This window comes from Mesoplodon mirus, assembly GCF_964341445.2.
Source record: "Mesoplodon mirus genome assembly, chromosome: X".
Classification (NCBI taxonomy): Eukaryota; Metazoa; Chordata; class Mammalia; order Artiodactyla; family Ziphiidae; genus Mesoplodon; species Mesoplodon mirus.
The window spans coordinates 46,022,520-46,044,952 of NC_138981.1; the positions used below are offsets into that span (position 1 = coordinate 46,022,520).

A 22,433-nucleotide genomic window follows, 5' to 3' on the forward strand; every position below is an offset into this window, starting at 1 on the left:
TTCTTCAAAAGTTGGAATAAAGTTAACACTAGACTTTGAAAATTCTCATTCCTTTATCATGAAAGTTCATCATCATCTTTGATGTTTGAAGGAAGATCACTCAAGTGTTACCGACATTCTTGCTGGAGGCCCGCCCAAATTAAATTGGTGCCAATTCTATGTAACCTGGAGATTATCTATCTATCTATCTATCTATCCATCCATCCATCCTATCTAATCTATCTTCTACCTCTATCTATCGATCTATCAACTATCTATCTATCGTCTATCTATCTATCATCTATCTCTATATCTGTGTATCTATCTGTATCTATCATCTAGATCTATCTATGTATCTATCATCTATATATCACCTCTCTATATATATATCATTTCTATGTATCTATGTATCATCTATCATCTATTTATATATTTATATATCTATCATCTATATCTATCTATGTATCTATCTGTCTCTATATCTATATCTATCTATCCTATCTAATCTATCTTCTACCTATCTATCTATCTATCTATCCATTATCTCTCTCTCTCTCACTCACTCTTTCTCTCTGTCTCTGCAGGTCTGCAGAGATAGGGTGCTGCAGCTGAATGATTTTTGCCCTGCAGCTCTTCGGGGGTTCCTTTTTCCTCTCTTTCACTCAGACATAAAATTGCTTTCAAATTAAAATTGCTGCTTTTCTGGGAGAAAAAAAAATCTTGAGAGGTATCAGTGACTCAAATGTCAGGAAGGATTGAAATAATTAACTAGAAACTTAGAATTCTATAATTAATTAATATGAATGAAATACCTGTCCATTACCAATAAATTATAGAAAGAAGAGAGAACTTATTATGAAAGAAGTCAGAGATGCGATTACTAAGTGCTCAAAAATACTTGTTGAATTGAATTGCAAGTCTCTCTCTTGACATGCCCCTTTAACCAGAAGAAAACAGCAGTAAGTAAAGGGGGTCCATGACTGTGATATTAAGATGCAGTGTTAAAAAGCAATGATAGACACTCTTGTTCCCATGTTTTCCTTATTTTGCGTGGAACATTCACCCCTTTTGAACAGGAAGGGGAGCAGAGACAGTGAGCGAGTATAGTACTTGCTTGAAATGAAACCAGTGTCTTTCATATCATAGCATCTACCATTTTTTTAAAAGAACTAACCAGGTACCAGGCACTGAACTAAACACTTTCTATGCCATGGATCCTTAGAGCAACCACACAAAGTGGGAATTATTAATTTCATATGATAATTGAGGAAAATGAGACTCAGAGAGGTGAGTGAAGGTCTTTGCCCAAGGTCACAGAGCTAGGAAATGACAGAGCTGGAATTTCAAGCCAAATGTGTCTGACTGTGAAACTCACTATGTTACACTGCAACTCCCACAGTTAGGTTCACATATTGCCTCTGCAGGTAGAAGCAGATCTTAGTAACTCCATTTTATAGACAGGAACATTAAGGCATAGGACAGAGAAGTATTATTACAAAAAGTCTAAAACATTTTCCCTTCCACACAATCCAGCCTTCAAAGGGGAAAAATGAAATAGAGAATTAACCTTCTCCACTAGGCTTCTACCTTAGAAAAATCTCTACCCAGGGATATTAGTTGTAGTGACATATGACCCTGCAGGAGATGGCATGCAGGATGAGCCAACTTGCTGTGGCAACACCACATTATGGCAGATATGAAAGGGGAACACAGAGCTTAGCTGTGCCTATTAAAACAGTAGTAGGCAGGCAGAAATCTGTGCTTTAACCCTGTCTCCATATACTCGTTTTTAATGAACTAATTCCACCGTGTATTGATGTCACAGTCATTTTGAAGCTGTGCAAAGTGCTTACAGAAGTTTTAAGGCTTTAAAATGCCTTTGAGCTTAGAATTTTAAAGTGCTTCCCAGTTAGTATATGGTGGGAATTATGCTTATTTACCAGTGGATAAATAAATGAGAGGTTAAAGGATTTACCTCAAATCACAAAGGCACAGCTAGGAATAGAATCAGCCTCTTAAATCTCAATTCTGTGCCCAAACCTCTAGACTGGTGTGTTTTTAATCTCTTAAGAATTATAGAACCTTCTGAGCATTCTGATCTTAGGAAGTCCCAAACTATTTACACGATGAATCATCATTATAAGCATCCAAAAGAGTTTATTATGAAACAACCATAACAACGACCTTAAAACTGTGTCTCATCTTAAGCCTGTGGATTTGGTTAGCTTTAAGGAAGGTAATTAGTCCTGAGATAAAGGCAGATGGCCCCCATTATCCTACTTTGTTTAGAGTAACCTATATCATTTCTGGGCTCAAGAGGACTGCTTTGAAAACCTGGTACTAACTAGCCTGACATGGATTAGGGATTGGTTTTGGAGTAGGAGCCTTGGGCTTGAATCTTGACTCTGATTATCCTTCAGTCTCATTTTTCTCATCTGCACAATAGGGATGAAACCAATACCACTTACAGAGTTGTGGTGAGAATTCAAGGACATAGGACATGGGAAATATGGAAGTATTTTAGAAGGCTGTAGAGTATGATACAAATATCAAGTAATAGTCTAGAAAGACCACTACATTTTATGGCTATAACGTAACTGATTGAGAAGTGTCTCTGAAGGCTCAGTTTGAAATGTACTGAGAAACAAATTAGGAACAGTGCTCCTTACACACATGACAAGGCATTCCAAAGGTATGTCAAACAGGTATATACAGGCAGCAAAACTGAGACTGAGAGATGTCCCTGAACACCAAAGATTGAATATAGATACTACTTAGTGTCGAAACTAGCCTTGTATGAGATGCATGCGGGAATCAGTTCCTTTCTCAGACTAGGGCACCTCTATCAGTCAGGACCTTATGCTCCCACATCAGAGAAGATGGTGCATAGAAGTGGGTAGGCCAGGAATGAAACAAAAGCATCCCAGACCCTTGGAAAGGATCCAGACAGAGTTTGAGCAAAGTGTGAGTAGCAAAGCAGAAAGAACATTAGAAATTATTAATGTCCTATGCTATCTTCCCTGACCATTTCCCCTCCTCCTTACCCATCCACCCCCTTTCACTTGTCCTACCCTCACCTTCTCCTAGCTCTTCATTTCTGTCTGCATCCCCAAGCTTCACATCCTCTTGTCTCCAAAAAAAATACCCAGTGTTTTCTCACCTTGGTTCCTTTGCTCACACTGTTTTGTTTGCCTAGAATTCCCTTCTTATCACTCTTCCCAGCATCTTTTCTCAAATAAGAAAACTTTTAGAATGTCCTTTTACTCACCTCCGAACTCAAGTCTACCCCATCCTGCTAGGCTCCAATCAGTTCTTATCTCCTTTGAACTCAGAGTTTCTCTCATGGCCATTGTCATTTTCTACTTGGGGTTGTAGTTATTTGTATACTTGGTCTTATTTTCTTTACTTAGCTATAATTTCCTTCAGTTAATTTACAGTTATTGGCACAGTGCCTGACACAGAGTAGGTGTTCAAGAAATGATTTTAAGTGAATGAACGAATGATCATCATTGCTTTCAATAAGCAGGCCACCATCATCTCTCACCTGGATTTTTGCAACAGCCTACGTAATCTCCCTGCCTCCTATCTTATCCCCCTCCAATCTATCTTCCTCACTATCACAATATATATCAGATAAAATTACTTTTATTATGTTACTCTCCTACTCAAGTATGTTAAATAATACCCTGCTGTACAGAATAAAGTCCAAATCCTTCTGCCTTTCTCTCAAAACTCTTCGACATCAGTGAAATAGAGTCCTTGCTGCATCCAAGTCTTTGTGTATGTTGCTCTCAGATCTAGGTTTGATTGATCTCACCTCCATCAGGAAGCCTTCCTTAACTACTCCATCCCTTATTGTTCCCCTCTTTTATAATCATACAGCATTACTCTCTGACCTACACTTACTGTAACCTAATCGTATATTTTCTTGTATTGTTATGTACCTGTCTCTGGTGTACATGTTTTGTTTTCCAAGTGAGATTGCAGACTTCATATCTACCCTTTCTCTTTCCACACCAACTAGCAAAGGGCTGGGGGCCTACCAAGCTTTCAGTTCACACTTTCAAACATTTGTCAATTTATTCCCTGATTATTCCATCTGACTTGCCCTTTGTTTCCTCCACTGTCTGCCGCTATTTTAACGGGCTTATTATTCAGTTCATACCTAAAAGACAAAGTTTACCTGGTAAGAATAGTTTTCTTTAAGAAAGTCCCCACCTCCCCTCAACATTTTCAGAGCTAATCTTACAATACCCTAAGTATATCCTAGCTTGCTGTCTCTGGAGATATCTTAATATCTATATATCTACACCTCTATCTATCTATCTATCTATCTATCTATCTATCTATGACTGTTTTGTTATTTCTTATAAATTCAACAGTTATTAAGTGCCTACTATATATGAAGAGCTTTAAAATAGAATCTTTGTTATAGAGAATATATTCTTCTTTAACACAAGAGAAATGTTCTCATGCTCCTCCTATTAATAACTAGATAACTGTTAACCTTACTGGTTTCTGAAAACACACTATATTTCTAGGCTTACATATAAAGACTTGGGTAATAAGAGAAAAGCTACTTTCATTCTATCCGAGGACAACACATGAACAATATCCCCTCTCAAGACCATTCAGAGGATTTTTCTAAACAAAGAGAAAACAGCTAAAGGAGAGGATAGAAAAATTGTTGAAAAAAATTACTCAGGATTGACACTTTCAAAGAAAATGTTCCTGTAAAAAATTACACATTCTCTTCTTTCTCCCTGCTTGCTCAATACTTCAACTTTGAAATCAATAACTTTTTCTCTGCCTATTTCCCCAAATATTATTTGTCCATGTTCATGTCTCTTCCATTATCTGATTCTATTGATTTTGTTCATTGCTTTCAATTAGTGTGCATGTGGTGGGGGGAGCAACAAACCTTGTCCACCCTGCTTACTTTTCTTTTTTTTTTTTTTTTTTTTTTTCCTTTTTGCGGTATGCGGGCCTCTCACTGTTGTGGCCTCTCCCGTTGCGGAGCACAGGCTCCGGATGTGCAGGCCCAGCGGCCGTGGCTCACGGGCCCAGCCGCTCCGCGGCATATGGGATCCTCCCAGACCGGGGCACGAACCCGTATCCCCTGCATCGGCAGGCGGACTCTCAACCACTGCGCCACCAGGGAGGCCCCTGCTTACTTTTCATGGTAAAACATACATACTTTGGTCCTTTAACCCTTAAGTTCTCATCCTTCTCTAATCACTGTCTTTAGCATAACCAACACTTCAAACTCAAAATTTCCAAAACTGTACTCATGATCTTCCTCTGGAAACTACCTAAGCCTGCTCTTGCTCCTGTCTTTTTTATAATTTTAACAACTCCAGGCTAGAAAGTTTAGAGTCACCTTCCATTCTTCTCTTTCCCCACCATCCACTCTTAATCAATTACAAACCAAATTCCAACAGCATCTCTTCTATCCACTTTTTCCCATACTGATTGCATTAGGTCCTCAATATATCTTGCATAGATTGATGCCCCTTTCTCTAGAGTCTTCCTGGCTAACCCATCCTATATATTGACAGTTTTCTTAAATCTAAGCCTAGTCATGTTACTCTTAATCAAAAACCTTCCATGATTCTCCACTGCTTATGGAATAAAACACGTGTTCCTTCACCTGGCATTCAAGGCCCTCTGCAATTTACCTCCCAACTAAGTTTTCTAGCCTTTCTTCCTGATGCACTAAATGTTGCAAACGTCTTTGTGGGATTCTCAGAGCATCGCCCTTTCTACTTCTTCCATGTCTATGCTTAAGATAGTCCCTCTGCCTCCTGTCTCTTTTCCCATGTTTACTTATCAAAGTCCTACTTAAACTTCAGACACAGTTCAGATCTCACCTCCCTCAAATAACCTTCCAAGACTGAGTAGGTTCCTATATCTACTTAGCACAGTTCTTTGTCACTAGTATGCCCTAAAAGTGGTTTGTTGAATTGAACTCACATGAGAGCATGTAAACTTTAGGGAACTCATTGCCTTGTGAGAGTGAAACAGGCTGAAAATAGGTTAAATAGGAGAGCTGGGCAAGAGCTCAGTGCCACAGTGAGCAGCCAGAGCCTCCTCCTTCATATGCTTCAATGTCCAACTAAATCTCTATTTATCTGTGTGTGTGTGTGCGTGCGTGCACACGTGCGTGTGCACTTGTGTCTACCTACCAGGCTGTGCAGCTATTGGAGTATGTATACTTGGGTATGTTCCTGGGAGCGAATGTACCACTGTGTACCTGTGGATGCATGCCTGCCCATGACTGTGCCCCTATAAATTCCTGGTTCAAATCCTTGTCACAATTTTCTGTTTTAAAGTGATGGTCACACCTAGCAGAGTGGCACAGTGGAAGCATGCTGGGCCCATAAAATGATGCCTAAGGTAAATGTGATATGAAATAAAATAGGATATTTTGGAAATCAGTTCTGAGCATATGGTTTATAGGCTTCTAGGGAGTTACAAAGGGAGCCATTGTACTTAAATGTAAGGAATTAGTATCAGGATCAGCCCATAAGGCACATCAGGAAAAGGCACCATTTGCTAAAGATATTTTAGTTCCATTTGTCAGAAAATTGTCATAATACAGTTGACTCTTGAACAACATGGGTTTGACTGTGTGGGTCCACTTACACGTGGAATTTTTTCAATAGTAAATACTACAGTACTACACGATTTGTGGTTGGTTGAATCCACAGATGTGGAACCTTGGATATGGAGGAAGTGCATGTAAGGAGGAAGCCCGGATATGAAGGGCCAACTATAAATTATATGAGGATTTTCGACTGCGTGGAATGTTGGTGCCCTTAACCTCAGAGTTGTTCAGGGGTCAACTGATTTTGTTAGCATGAGGCACTTGACTGCCATCTGCAGGAAAACTGTTAGAATAAATATCTATCTATATCTATATCATCTATATCTATATCTATCATCTATCTATATGATGTCTACTTTGTGAAAGGTGTTCCCCTTAGTCATGGCACTCTCACATAGTGTACAACCTGCACAACTTTATGTGGTGATCCTGCCCAGTAGCTATTCTAGAAAGGGTAGAAGTTTTCTACCTCCTTTAATGGAAAAGTTCCTTCTGATTGGAAACAAGATGGCCATTAGGGTTTCCTGCTGTCTAAGTAGAGACTCTGTATTCACTTTCTTGATCAGATCATTTTCAAGCTCAGGGTGCTCGAGCATTGGTGAAACAAATTAAGGCTTTTCCTGTAACTAGTAGAAAGCTATTTTGGATAAAACTTGGACTGCCAAGGGGACATCAAAGCTTAGTTGTTGCTTTTTATTCCTCACAAGAAAGGGAGAACCTCAGAATAGTCATATTGACACCTAGCTCCAAATTCAAGTGTCAGATACAGGAGAAATTTAACACCAAGGCAATGAGTCAGGAGCTTTTCAATTATGGTTAAAAGAATACCATAAATAGATTAAATTCTAATTAACAGTTAAGATTAGTGAAAAGACTACCAAGTGGTACCTAGTTATGTGTTTAACCCTGCTCTCTATATACTATAATTAAGTATAATATTCTTTAGTGTTGCTATACTTGAGTGTTTTAATAAATTTGCATTTTGTTTTTTAAAAGAACTGACTAGATAACTCATCATTCTCATTTTTGTCAAGATTAACTATGCATATAACCAAAGACTAGTAATTCAAGTCCACGTGATCAATACACGGCTGCTACTAATGTGTAGGGTCCCTCCGTTTGAGTTAGAAAAAACTACAGCCCTCTGGGAGGATATGAGGCAGCCCTGCCTACCATCAACTACTGGTAATGCACCTGAGTTGTTAAGTCCATTTTTTGAGGGGTGAATATATTAAAACTTACCTACATACCTAAAGGTAGAAAGTGATGATAGCAAATATCATGGCATATATACAAACAATACTAAAATAAGCTAGCATTTGCATATTTCTTATTTTTGAAATATATGTTTCAAATCTAATTTCTCATTCAGCCTTTATGGCATTTTCATAAAGTAGTTCAGACACCATGTATTGAGTGGCAGGCAGTATGTTAGGCCCTAAGAGCTTTATCCTTATAGTCCTAATGGGATATTCAAGTTGATAATCGCAGTTTATGAGAAGCAAATGAGAAGCAGAATTTTGTACAGGGTGGTACGGGAGCCCAGAAGAAGGGCACCCAGCCTAGATGGGATAACAGTGAAGACTTGCTGGAGGAGACTGCTGAGCTGAGCTGAGTCAGCTGCACATTACTGGCTTAATTTAAGAGACACAAAAGCTAAGCCACGGAAAGATTAAGCAATTTACCCCACATTACACAGCTATGTAAAGTGGAATCAGGCCTAGAATCAATGTGAAGTAACTCCCAATCCAAGAAAGAGCTCAAACTATTGAATGTCTGGCTACAAGGTACCATTTGGACTTATTTCAGAAATAAATTTTATTTGAAATAGAATTTTATTTGAGAAGGTTCCATACTCATATGCCTCACAGTTGCATACATGCATTAGAATATTAGAAAAATTCAGGCACACCAAAACAACCCAAACCTATGTTAATTAGGACAGCTAATTAACACCTATACCACAATCCTGGCAACCTTTAGTTCTTCATTCTGTGGTTGCTGCAGCTTGCTACAGGAAGATGTATTGCATAAAAATGAGGCATTAGCTCAGACTTCCTGAGATACCAACTTTAAGAGGCCTGAGTCATTCAAATCATTCCCCAAAGTTTTTCTACCACCAAAGGCAGCAAACAAAAGTACTGCTAATTAAATGTGTAATTAGGGTTTATTACAACTAGCATATATTAAAGTCTCATTCACCACTGCTTTGAATTGGTTTTGTTCTGTTTTTATTTGTGCTTAATTGTCCTATTTTATATGTGTTTAATTTTGTAGGATACTTTATATCCTTTTTGGATGCGGGCAGAGTGCAAATTCTAAGTAAATAATAACAATGGATTAAATTCATGTAGAATTGGCTCTTTTATGTGCTGCATGTACATTTTATAGTACACTTGGGCCCCTTACAAAATCAGTGTGTATGGTACATTTATGCCCATTTTATAGGTGTTGGAACAATTTTGTTGTTTTAAATTATTACAGAAGCTTACAGTTATATATTAGCTTTTATTACATATTTTTAGTTATATCTACAATTTACTTGGTGTGGTGTCCTTGGTCAGGAACACAATCCCCAATAATAAAAATGTTCCTACAAGCAAAGACAGTGTACATTATGACAACCCACTTTATAAGATAGTTGTAATACATTCCTAGGGTGAGTGAGGAGGGAGGAACTCTAAAATGACATGTTTCCAGGACAGTATTATCTACTTTCTGGAATATTTTAGGCCAAATGTTAAACTCTGACTTGTTTCTTTTTACTATACAGTGTATTCCTACCTCACCAGCATCCTTGCTAAGAAATCAGTAATAAACAGGGAGTACAAACTCACTTTCCTATTAGCTTAAAATAAAGAGCTGGGAAGGCATGTCAGTTACAAACCCAAACTAGCATAGAGGAGGGCTAATGAAATACTTCTTGTAGGCTTTCACTTGATTTCATTTAGAAAAACATAAAAAGATTCTACTGCTGAAAAGGTTTTTAAAACACTGGACTAGCTGATCTCCAAAGGTCCCTTTCAGGACAGTCTGGAATTTGGTATACAAGGAAATTGAAAGTTTTGTAGTGTTTAAGTATATGCCCCATCAGCCAACCCTCTGCTTCAGTCATTATTTTACTAATCAACAGCCCTCCAATGGTTATACCTTATGAATCAGATGATATACACAATTTTGCAGGTTGCCTTCAAAGTTTCAATAGGACTTTCCCCAATCTACCTTATTTTCCACAAGATTTCAGTCTGTACTCTACAATTTTATCAAAGTCACCTTTTTTCTAAGTCCATATACCTCACTCTCCTGTCTGTAGGCCCTGGCCTAACCTGCCCAAATCAAGCATAGCTGCACCTCTATCTGATATTTTTCACTGTCACTGCTTAATTTAATTTAATTCCACTTTTCTCTAGGTTTGAGGAAGATATATTGTTCCCACTTACCTCAGACAACTTCATTCTTTCCCCTAAATTTCTTATGTCAACGTGAATTTGCTATCAGGTAATCCCTCATATCTGAATCTAGTCCATCTCCGAAAACGTTGGATAGTGAATTTCAGATAGTGGGCAACTTTATTCCATTCTTCTCAATTGAAAAAGTAATAATGCCTTCCCATTTCATCTTCCAAACCCCCAACCAGTTTCCTCAAATACCAGTAAAACACTCTAAAATACTTATGTAACAGTCCTCCAAATATGTATCATATTGTAAAGCATTTAAAACACCAATGCCTAATTATTAACATTTAATGAACTAATTAGCAGATATGTGTAGTTCACAATGATGCTTTTACTATAGTGGATACAAACCAAAAAAAAAAAAAAAAAAAACAGGCTTTCAATCTGCCTGGGAATGTCTAGCTTTGTTTTGCACCATTAGAAGGAAAGACTTTTTCTTCTTTTTAAAAAACTTTTAAAAGTTTAGTTCTGATGAGGGATGATGGAAAGACAAAATAAGACTTTTCCAAGAACTTCTAGACAGAGGACTCACTAGTGAGAAGCAATATAATAGGAACACCATGAAGAGAGCCACTGAGGGGTTGCTTTGATTCCATGTGAAACCAAAGTGAAGCCAAAAACAAACAAAAATGCCCTGGAGGTCTTGTCACCGAGTTGAGTACATTAAAGCAAAGGAGACCACAGCAAACGCCAAAATTATCATTTTAATTAGTCTTAACAGTTAAGCCGATTAAAGTGAGGGAGAAAGTGACAACAATATCCAAATTATGGGTAAGAGAAAAGTTATGTTCTACTCAAGCCTGGCAGGAGGGAAATTGTCACAGTAAGCATTAATTGAGGTTAGTGAGAAGGGCACTAACTTGTTAATTTTCTGAAATCAATAATCTTGTTTTGTAGCCTCATTTACTTTCCTCTCTGCTGTTTATGCTTAGCTGTTTTAGTAAAGCTACATCACATTTTCCTTTTATACTAAAAGGGAGATGTACAGTGATGTAAGTAAACCATGAAATAATATGTTAAAGGTAGATAATAGATGCAAATGACACTTATTAAGAGAAAGTTAACAATCAAGGTAATTCTAAAATGGGATGCAGAGACTACTGTTAGAGTTGGGGTTTGGAGGATGGTGCTGTCATGCTGGAGCCACTTCAGGAGAATGGGGACTCAATTGACAAAGCCTGGGCTTAATGAAAATTTTCCTGGTTTCAAGTATCTGTACTCACAGCCAAGGAGATTAACAAATTTTACTCAGCAGGTACCTTTCATTTCCTGCCTCAAGCTGCAAAACCCCAGAAGGGATATTAGCTGCAGGAGAAAGCAAATGAATGAACATTCAGGATTCTGGATGTTCTTACTTGAGTCCTGCAAGCAGTGCTTCCAGCCCTCTCCTACTCCTGTAGGCAGGGGCCAGGCTCAGTCCCCATGCCCATCACCTCTTCTTTCAGAAGAACTCACAAAACTCTGGGTGGAAGCATCATGCCTATCTCTCAGAATCCCACAGTATCACATGCCTCGCCCTGTGCTGCTGGGAGGGAAACAAGGCAACGGGAATCCCTGCTCTCAGGGGCCAATATCTCTTTTACAGGCTCTTTAAAAGCAAAAGGCTTAAACAGCAAATGCCTGTAATGCTTTGGAAGATGAAAATCTCTAAGTGCTGCAGACAAGGCTGAAGATTCTGATCTTAAAAGTGCATTACACTCGCCTTTTAAATTACTAATTCAACCCTGGTTGGATTGTATACAGTTTATTAACTCTCTCAATTTTCTACCACATTTGGTTAATGAAAGCTGGATGAATTGAATAGTCTATCTCCTAATAATTGTTGTTAATGTCCTCACACATACGTATTTCCCTTCTGGGTAGGAGGCACCCAGAAGAGCATGATGCTGTGACTTTGTGTTAAAGAGACAAAACCATCAGTACATCTTTGCATATGGCTAAAAGTGACCCAATAGAGTCTCAGAAATTTAGATTTTCCTTTTGGGAATTTAACAGTAGGAAGAAGGTGGATTTTGTTCTGGGTCTCCTTCTCCAAACACAAGTCACAAAAGCTAGCTGGACAAATGAAATCTAGATGACCAAGAAAGTGCTGTTAGTAAACGTGAGCTCAGTCAGCTATTTATATATGGGACATTTGTTTGTGTAGATACAACAATTGTATCTACATAAAATGTATACTCTCATTGCTTTACACTGCAAATACATCCCTGAACAGTTATGTTTCAAGCACATGTTTATCAAGCAGATCATACAGGTAGATACACTTTAAGCTAAAATTAATTAGTGTTTCCTAAATATAATGTAGAACAATGTACGTAATCTAATAATTAAGTGGGAAAGGTGACTGGGACAGGGGGAAGCCTGAGACATAACTGCACATTCCCTAAAGTCTTACTATTGTAGACTATAAGCATATATTCAGAGAAAATAAATGGAAAAAATATATAAAAATATTAACAGTAATTATCCCTTCAATGGTGGGGTGCTACATAATTTTTATTTACTTTTTGGAAGCTTTCATGATTTTCCACATTCTCTGAAATTAGCATATATTCCATTATTTTATTACATTATATTTTTGTTTAAGAAGAGGTATGCTGAGAGAATTGACTGAGTGAATACCTTGGTAAAGCACATCTGGTAAAACAAATAATCACTCCCTGTACATCTGTTTTGGTAATTGGGTCCCTCATTTACCATTGCTGCTTAAAGGAAATCTCATCTATATGATTTTGCCCACCGTGGATTCCTCAGTGCTAAGCATGTAGGACATAGAGCAGGTACTCAATTTAATTTTTAAAATATTTTAACCATTTTTAAAATTGAAGTACAGTTAGTTTACAATGTTGTATTAGTTTCAGGTGTACAGCAAAGTGATTCAGTTATATATTATATATATATATACACATATCTATTCTTTTCAGATTATTTTTCATTATAGGTTATTACAAGATATTGAATATAGTTCCCTGTGCTATACAGTAGGTCCTTCAATTTAATTTTTAAATAAGTAAATGAATTTAAAAATTTGGAAAACATTGAGTTTTATTCTCTGCTTATAAATCTGACTTGCAAATTGTATGTGTTTGTGAGTCAAGCCCTTTATCACTCTATGAGAACAGACATTTAAGTGAGCACATGATTAAACCACTGTCAGAGCCCCATTATTGAATTGGCTAAGCTCCTTCTGTGCTAGGTAGGGGTGTTTGTCTAATTTGAAAATTAATAGTAAGCGTGTCATTGCTTTAAAGTTTATCATCAACTCTTGAGTTTCTATAGTATTAGAGCAGAATGATGATGCAGCTAATTCCCAAATCATTTCTGTTTGGTTTGGAATAGAGGTATATGATTTATCCTCAGAAGCTTTGCCTTCTTAATTCTGTTTTCCATGGACAGGGTTTTCCTTTCCTGAGTGTACAGCCTGAATGACGGATTGGAAAGGTAATCAGAAATGGGCTGGGGGCAGAGGGAAGCCAGCCTGGGATTAAACATTGACTACCCTTCAGCCTCACGTGCTGAATTTAAGGTTCACTGGTACTGTTCTCGAATGATATTACCTTTTCTTTGTATAATACTTTCTAGTCTTTAGAGTGGGGTGGGTGGAGAGGGTACTTTTTCTTAAAAGACAGGCCTTTTTTTTCTCTTTTTGACTCTTTCTTTAAAAAAATTTTTTTAGGGGAATAAAGTTCAATGGTGTTGGTGAGATTATGGCCAACTTGCCTTAGGAGGGTTTCTCTTCTTTTCCTGTTAAATTTCTCTTTCTCTTTTTTTCCTTTTGGGTGTGGAGAGGAGTAAGGTCTATTGATTTTAGTGAAGTTGAAGGTATCTCTTATGATGGAAGGATTTTTCTTTAAAAATCATCTCTGGGGAAAAGGTTCATTGTTTTTGGTAGGGTTGAGGGAGCACCTGTCTTCAGGTTTGGAGGATTTTCATTTTTTAAAAACTAGGTTTTGTGGAGAGGAGCTATAAGGGCCACTGGCTTTAATGAGGTTGGGGGGCCCTTCTTAGGAGGATTTTTCTTTCCTTTTCTTTAAAATAAATTATTTGGAAGAAATAAGATTGGGAACATCTCTCTTTGAAAGGATTTCTTTTCCTTTCCTTTTATTAAAAAATAAATATTTGAAGGCTGGAAGACAGATAAGGCACCTGGGTTTGGGTGAGATTGGGTGCATCTCCCTTTGAGGAAGCTTTAGGAGATTTTGTGGTTTTTTTCTCCTTTTTATGGGGGGTGGAATGCATTGATTATCAGGAATAACATTCATTATTTTCAAAAACATTCATTATTTTCATTGGTTCATCTTCCCTGAGAATTTCTTCTTTTTAAAAATTATCCCTTAATTAATTTTCTTCTTCCTCCTCTTCCATCCCTTCCTCCCTTTCTACCCCCTTTTTTTCCTCCCTTCCTTTCTCTCCCTTTCCTCCTCCTCTTCTCTCACCTCCCTCTTTCTTTCTCTCTCTCTCTTTTTTTTCTTGGAGAAAAATATTCAGGCACTTGGTGAGTTTGGGGGCTTCTTCATTCCCTAAAAAGGAGGTTTCTCTTTTAAAATATATTCATTTTCTTCCTTCTTTCCCCTCTAATTCTAAATGTATTTACTTGTTTTGAGAAAAGGGAGCTTTGTGGAGACTGGGGACATCTTTCCTTAAGAGGGTTTTCTTGGTTTTGTTTCTGTTTCTCTCCTACCTTTCCCTTCCAAGTTAAAATTTTCCTATATTAAAAATAAAGCTTTTGGGTTTGGATGAATTCAGGTCACCTCTCATTAGAGGGATTTCCTTTTATTGTTTTCTTCTTTTCTGCATTTGTCTTCGTTGTGTTTGAACAGAAAAGTTCATGTGTCTTTGCGAGGTTGGAGTACTTCTTTTTAAGAGGATTTTGTTTTCGTTTCATTGGTATTATCCCCTCCACCAATATACACATCCTTCCATCATTAATTTTCTTTTAAATCTTAAAGAAATTGTAAAATACTTCAATAAAGAAATTGAAATAATATTCATGTGCTTTGGTGAGGATGGGGAATCTCTCTTTGGGGGGATTTATTTCTTTTGTTCCTTTTTTTTCCTTTTATGGGAATTACAAATTCAGGAGATCTGGTAAGATCAGGGACCCTATCCTTTGATATTTCATTCTTTTTGTTAAGTTAAAATGTTTGTGTGTATCTGGGTGGAGGGATTAGTAAGTTTCATCGATTTTGATGATTTTGAAAGTATCTGCTCTTGAAGAGATTTCCTTTTTTGTTTGTTTTTCTCAAAAGAAAAAAAAAATTGGGGGTGAATAACAGTTATTTTTCTTGGTGAGGTTGGAGGCCCTTAAGAGAATCCCCTCTTTTAAAATTTCTTTTTTTCCTAATTTATTCATTTGTTTTGTTTGCTTATTTGTGGGAAGGTAGTAGGTTCATTATCATATAGTTGGATGAACGATCTTTACCTATTTTAATTGAGATATAATTTGCATAACATAAAATTCACCATTTTACAGCATACAAGTCAGTGGTTTTTAGTGTATTCACAAGTCGTGCAAACATCACCACTGTCTAATTTCAGAACATTTTTATCATCCCCCAAAGAAACCCTGTACCCTTTAGCTATCACCCACACTTCCCCTCCCCCCTTCCTTCACCTCCTGGAAACCACTAATCTACTTTCTGTCTCTAAGGATTTGCCTATTTTGGACATTTCTTATAATTGGAAGAAATAACTGTAGGGAGCTTTGGTGAGATTGGTGAACATTTGGAAGACTTATTTTTGCCCCCATAATTTTTGTGAGAGATTGGGCATGGGCCATGAGGTGCAAATAAAGTTTATAAATTTCAAGAAAATTTTAGGGCTAAAAATACTGTTTACCTGGAGATGATTTCTCATCCTTTTCATTAAAAATTTTTCTCTTAGGGGTATGTTTCATGGGCTTTGGAAAGGGCAAGGAGCTCCTCCCTTTAGAATTTCTTTTTTTTTCTTAAAATAATTTTCAGGGGAGGTATAAGTTTCATTATTTGGGGTCACTGTCCCTTTCTTTTTTTAAAAATTTGTAAATTTGTTTTTCTATTTTGAGAATAAGGTTTATTTGCTTTGGTGAGGGTGGGGGCATCTCCCTTTAGGAATGGCTGCTTTCCTTTTTAAATGCTTTAAGTTTTTATTTTTCCACTGAGAGAATTACAGTCGGCAGGCTTTGGAAAGGTTGGGAACAGTATCCCTAGCAGAATTTCTATTTATTTTCTTTCCAAAAAAAAAAAAAAAAAGGCCTTCTTTGGGAGTAATAGGTTCAGGGTCTTGTGCCTCTTCTTCTTCCTTCTCAGGCTCCTGTTCTATGATGGCCTCCTCTGGGAGTATCAGACAGGGAACAGCAATCACTGCTTTGGAAAAAAATCAAGGCTGATGGAATGTCAGCTTAAAGATTGTTCTTAGACTAATGAGGATCCTACATGTCACAGAAAGCCATATGTTGGATATTTTTTTTAAATCCATAATAGATAAATTAATAGTTATATCCTATTAGGTGTCAAGTTCTATTTTTGTACTCTCCCACCCTGCTGCCTTCTTCAGGGGAATAAAAGAGTTAATAATGCAGAGGAAAGCATTCTGCAAACTGTAAAGTACCATACTAGAAGTAGGGATTATATAATCCTTATTATAATGCCCCTGAATGCTTTCCTGGCCTCTATGGATTTTTCCCCTTTTCTTGGAAGCACTTTGGGTAACTGATGGCTCAGCCTTGCCTTTTGGGCTGCAGATCTGCAGAAGCCCCAGTTGGAGATTTTAATAAACATAAAAGAACTGTATTCTCAGAAAAGAAAGACCACTGGCCAAATATCTCATTATCGTTTCTAAAACATCCTGCAGCAAATGCTCAGGAGCTCAGAATATACCAAATAAATCAGATGGTATCATCAAAACCTGGCAAGGAGGGGAGAAAGAACCTATGAGGAAAGAAAGTAATTTCATCCTGACCTTCAACAGGTTAAAGATTAGAACTACAATCCTGAAGTTGTTTACAGTCACTGCAGATATTCTGTTCACTTAGGAAAAAAATTTATTACCCCTGAAACCAACAACATCATCATTAGTCTGCTGCTGCCGAGACTGCAGGGGATAAGGACACTTTCCAAATCATTTTTTTTAATTGTTAGTAATTTTCTTCTTAATTATGGTTCTAACATCCATTCTGAAAATGGAGAGATTGACTGCATTTCCTAAGGGCTATATATTCCAGGCTACTTAAATAAGCATTTACTTCTCACTCTGAAATGAGTGAGAATGCGTTTTTTTTAATTCATTCACAGCAGCAGTCTCTACGTCATTGTTGAAAATGGAATTGATAGGTTTCAAGCTTCAGCAAGTGTACTGAGCAAAAATAGGGAGGGCTGAATTATATTAGGCACTGGGAAGGAGAGACAGTATCTACCATTGAGAAGCTCAGACGTAGGTAAGATATGAAGCAGTCAGGCAAGAATTACCAGATGTCATATAAGCAAATGCTTGCTACTTTGCAAGAAAATGTGTGCAAAAAATACCAGGAAACTGTTCTGTTATGGTTTGGGATGTAATAGTAATTGCTGTGTAGTCATTAGGAGTGAGGGATACACAGACCCCTCTCTAACCCAGAAATAAAAGCCATAAAAGTGTATTTCTTTAATCACCTGTATGGTGTGATTATAATTTCATAGCTGGTCAAAACCCAATGAATAAAAATATAAACTTTCTTCAACCACAGCTGAGTGAAGGAAAGCAAATATGGTCTACATATAAACCCCCACCCCCAAAGAGAGTTATAGCATTGTTAAAGAACCAATTCACACGTCTTTACTTACACTTGTTGCCACCAGGTGGGAGACCACGGCTCATTTCCTGGAAATTAAACCATTTCAGAAAGGAAGGAAATAGACAGGTTTGGTTCACAGACTGTTATCCAAGTAGGTATTCAGAAAGAAAACATGAGCCCCCCCCTTTCTCAGTCCCTACCCTCATGCTTGTCATAGATTTGCAACCAGCAGGTTCTGAAACCCCCAAAGAGAGCAGACCACATACTGGAAGATGTTGTTTTTTTTACTGCAGTATTGGTCGGCAAAGTTATCTGGGAGAAATCTGTAGTCTCATTCAAACCCCTTGTTTTGCTCATTTTATCCTTTGACTTATCAGGCTAGTTTCATGCAACTGGTACTGTGTCTTACCACGTAGGATTTCATTGTACGATGAGAGCTATATTTAGTTTTGAGCTCTAAGATTCTGTGTGTGTGTGTACACACACACACACACGTATGTCATTCCCAAAGCTTACCTCAAGGAGGCAGTGTCTGAGAATAATGCAACCCTAGCTAAGATGGCAACCTGTTTGCCTTGAATGTTAAGATGCAAGTCAGCTGGCTATGGGTGCTATTTGCCTGAGGAGAATGCAGCAGAGACTGGTCCTATCACTGAAGATCAGATGTTCTCATCTGCATCAGAGAGCAATTGCATAGCAACACCTAAAGTGTTGGAGAAGGGTTCCTCCCAGGAATTTTAGCATTTACCCAGATCTTTGCATCCTTCAAAACCCTCTAGGGTTCATTTATATGGCCCTTTTGAAGCCCACTCTGAAAGATAAGTGACTGAACAAAAGACCAGCTCTACTTGGCAAAATGAAACTGGGGGGAGGTGATCCTGGTCCCCTGCCAGGGCTGCCAAGTGCCCATGGGTCAGTTGGCCAGCAAGCCTGAATGGATACTATGTAGAGGAAGCTCACCTGCCTCCCCTTACCTTGATCCTCCTTATCTGTCTGGCAATAGAAATTTTCTGGTCAAGCTGGTAGGAGATGCTTTCCCACTGTCACAGGGCTCATCCCTAGAGCTCCGGACCTCCAGTCAGTCTTCCAGAGACCAAAGAGGCCATACATTCGCTGACTATCCAGGTAATTAAGCCCTCAGGTGTCAGTTTCTCAGTCACGTGCGCGGAATGTCACTTAAGAAGACTGCAAGTCAGGTGGTCCTTATTGGTCTCCCTCTCACCAGCTTTATGCAAACTCTTCCAAAAAGACAAGAGCAAGCACCTGGTTAGGGTGACCTCCTAGGTCTAGCTGCCCCGCCCTTTCCCTTCTTGAGATCACTGAAGGGAAGGGCTGCTCTGTTGCAGGAAGGGTGTGTGTGTGTGTGTGTGTGCATGCGTGTGTGTGTGTGTGTGTGTGTGTAGATCCACCCTCTGGTGAGAGCGGGGTTGTTGGATTAAATATATATATATATATATATATATATGTATTAGTCTCCTACAGTTCTATTTTATTTCTTTTGAAACCTCTGCACCTTTTTATCCCTGTGAAACTTTTCCCTTTAGCGTTCCTCTTTCTCAGTCATTTATCATTTCAGTTATTTTGCAAATTCAAGCCTCCCTAGTCATAACTCAGGAAGCAACCAACCCTTCCATTTCCATTTAGAGATGCCAACCCCTGCCCCCTTCCCCTACATTCTACAAGTGTACAGTCCAGAGCAGAAGGATTCCGAGCCATGTCCCTATGCCCTGCTAAGCAGCAGGATGGACGGGCATCGTTGGTGTGATGTGTTGTTTCTGTGTTTTGTTTTGTTTTTCTCTGGGGGGAAGCTAAATGAAGGTGTGTGTATGCATTATTATGATTTTCACAATCTTGTGGAACAAAGTTTAGGAAAAACGAAGAGTAGGGGGAGCACAGAGAAAGCAAGAAAGACTCCTTCTGAAGAGCAGACTGGGTTTCGGGGTTTCAGGGTCCAAGGCAAGGACTGAAAACCTTCTTCCTCCTCCCTCCCCCGTGGGCGGGTGCCCGAGGATTCTCCATTGGTCTCCTTCCGGCTAAGTGCAACGTTTAAGAAGGCGTCTCTGAAGACTGGAAGAGATGAGGGTTCCCGTTCACATGCTCTCAAATACCAACTCATTTTCGTGTATCTAACCTGGGGCTCCTGTACCATTCCAACTGGCACCAGTGCGGGATGCCGGTTGACCGTTTGTGACGTGGCCCATCACTGTGTCACCGTGTTTGCACCTACCTGCCGGGAAATCCTGCAGACAGATGGAATGGTGGCTTCGACACACGCATGCTCTCCCCCTCCTCCCCTGCGAACCCTGCCCTTCCCCTGCAGTGCGCGTGGGCGCCGCCCAACCCCTCATCCCCACGCGGAGTACCAGCGCCCAGCAGCCAAAAGAGGCTCCGGGCCCTCCCTGGAGCGTTGCCAGTTGCGCCCCAGCTGAGGAACCCCCTCCCCAGTGGCAGGGAGGGGGCCAAGCAGACGGCTGCTGGTCCGCAGCTTGGGCCTCTGCAGCAGTGACCGCGGCTAAGAGGTGTATCCCACCGCCCCCCCTCCCCAATCCCGTCCCTGTGCACCTTGGGCCAGCCCCTAACACCTCTCTAGGTCTCTTGCGCTCCCTGGTCCGTCTTCCTCTTCTTTTTCAAGATATAGGCGCTCACCCCACTGTCACTTCTCCTCCTGAGGAAAACTGCTCCGACTCCCAACCGGTGCTATCACCCCCGTTTCTAGCCCCAAACAGCCCACTCTCACTTCCACATGTTGCTTCCCGCCTCCCAACCGCTTCCCACTCCCCTGGGCTCCCCCATCCCCGCATCTCTCCCAGCATCTTTGCTAGTCGGTGGCAACCAAATGGGATGCTAAGGGTGCGCAGAGTCCCGCAAGCTGGATAGCCATCCGGCCTCGCCTGGCTTCGTTCCCTCCCGCCCCAGGGGATCGTTTTCTTACCTTTATATTGGACAACGGCACTGGCGTTCGCGGCGATGGCGAGGTCCTTAGACCTTTCTCTGGAGCGACCACCGGACACTGTAATAGATGTGGTGCTGGGCTCGGCTCCGGACGGGACACTTGAGCCGGCTCACGGCAGGACTCTGTGGCTGGTTCTGTGGCTGGTTCTGGGGCCGGCTCGGGGGCCGGTTCTACGGCTGGTACTGGGATCGGCTCAGGGGCCGGATCTGGGGCTGGTTCTGGAGCCGGCTCGGGGGCTGGTTCCGTGGCTGGTTCTGAGATCGCTTCTGTGTCTAGTTCTGGGGCTGGTTCTGGGGTCGCCTCCGGACCGGGTTCTGGAGCAGGCTCTGGACAGAACTGCGGTGCCGGTTCCGGCGAAGGCGCGTGGAGCAGCTGAGGAGCTCGCGCCGGCGGTGCCGGCGGCGGTTTCGGCGGCGGCCACGGCGGCGGCGGCTCCGGAGACTCCGCGGGCTGCTCGCCAACATGAGGCGGGGGGGCAGTGCCCTGGGCCGCGGCAGCTCCGCGGTCCATGGCCGCACACCGCCTCAGGTCCGGGCAGCGGACGACCCTGAAATCGGAGGGCTAAAGTACCCTCGGGCGCCCCGCCCACCCCAGTTTGACAACCCCTTCCAGGGTGCCAAACTTTCCCCCGCCCCGCTCCATGGCTGGCTCCGCTCTGAGGTCTAACCCGGGGGCGCTCGGCGTCTCCCAGTGTTGGAACACGCCCCTCGGTGAGCGCACACCTCTTCGTAAGCAGCCACGGGCCCGATGGGCGGGAAGCAGAGGGGCTTGCGAACGCGGACTGGACAGAGCGCTTGATGACCTCCTAGCGACGCGCGGGGGGGGGGGGAACAAAAAGGGGAGAGGGAGTGGGGAGGCGTTGGGGGGGGTGTTTGGAGCCCGGCCGCGTTTAACCCTTTAGTGACGCGAATGCAAAAGAAAAAAAGAAAAAAAAAAGCTAGAAGCGAACTTGAGGGTCTTTGAGATCCCCCTAACCACTCAGTGTGAGCTGCTGCTTAGAACAGCTTCCATCCTGTGTCTGCTCTCTCACCTCAGCAGCAGGTGAACCTAGCCTCGGATCAACCTCTTGCCCCTCATCTCCAAGCCTCTGTGGGCAAGTAATCCTTTTTTCTAACCCGGGAAAAGAAATTAAGCGGCACGGGGTTGGGGGTGTTGCATCTGTGTGTGTGTGTGTGTGTGTTCAATCCTTTGGGTTGAAGTAAAATTCGTGTGTGTGTGTGTGTGCTCAATCCTTTGGATTGAAGTAAAATTTGTCCCCCGCCACAGTTTTTGCATTTCTGAGCTTTGCCAGATCCGAGAGGTTTGCCGTTGGGTCCAGGGTTTGGGGGTGCTTCGGGAAAGGTGTATGGTGAGGGTGGGTGGCAGCCCTGGCTTTCCGCAGCCTGCTGATGTAGCCCCGAGAGCCAGGCAAGAGTGCCCGGGTAGTGGCGGCTGGGTTGCGCGCTCCGGAGCTGAGGCTGCGCGGGTCTCCGCAGCGATCCGGGCGTCTGTCTGGCTCGCCTTTGCCATGGGAGACTACCTTTTGCCTTTAGCTGGACTTCCCAGGCATCAGGAAGACTTTTGACTGAACTCCTTAATGTGTGTGCGTGTGTGTGTGTGTGTGTGTGTGTGTGTGTGTGTGTGTGTGTTGGGCTGGGGAAATTCACTGCAACACCCACACCTTTTTCACCTCCTGATACCTCAGAAGCA

The 22,433-nt window shown here is 40.9% G+C and overlaps 1 protein-coding gene across 2 annotated transcripts in view; it reads right to left on the reverse strand.

Annotated features, from left to right (window-relative positions):
- DGKK (diacylglycerol kinase kappa) overlaps positions 1 to 21,254 on the reverse strand; it is a gene marked incomplete at its 5' end in the record, with an annotated part of 179,181 nt that extends 157,927 nt beyond the window's left edge. For both annotated transcript variants that reach the window (XM_082608940.1, XM_082608939.1), the window contains one exon: positions 20,724 to 21,254. In XM_082608940.1, the coding sequence (XP_082465066.1) occupies positions 20,724 to 21,254 (531 nt within the window). The remainder of the gene's footprint in view (positions 1 to 20,723) is intronic.
- Positions 21,255 to 22,433: the final 1,179 nt, after the last annotated feature.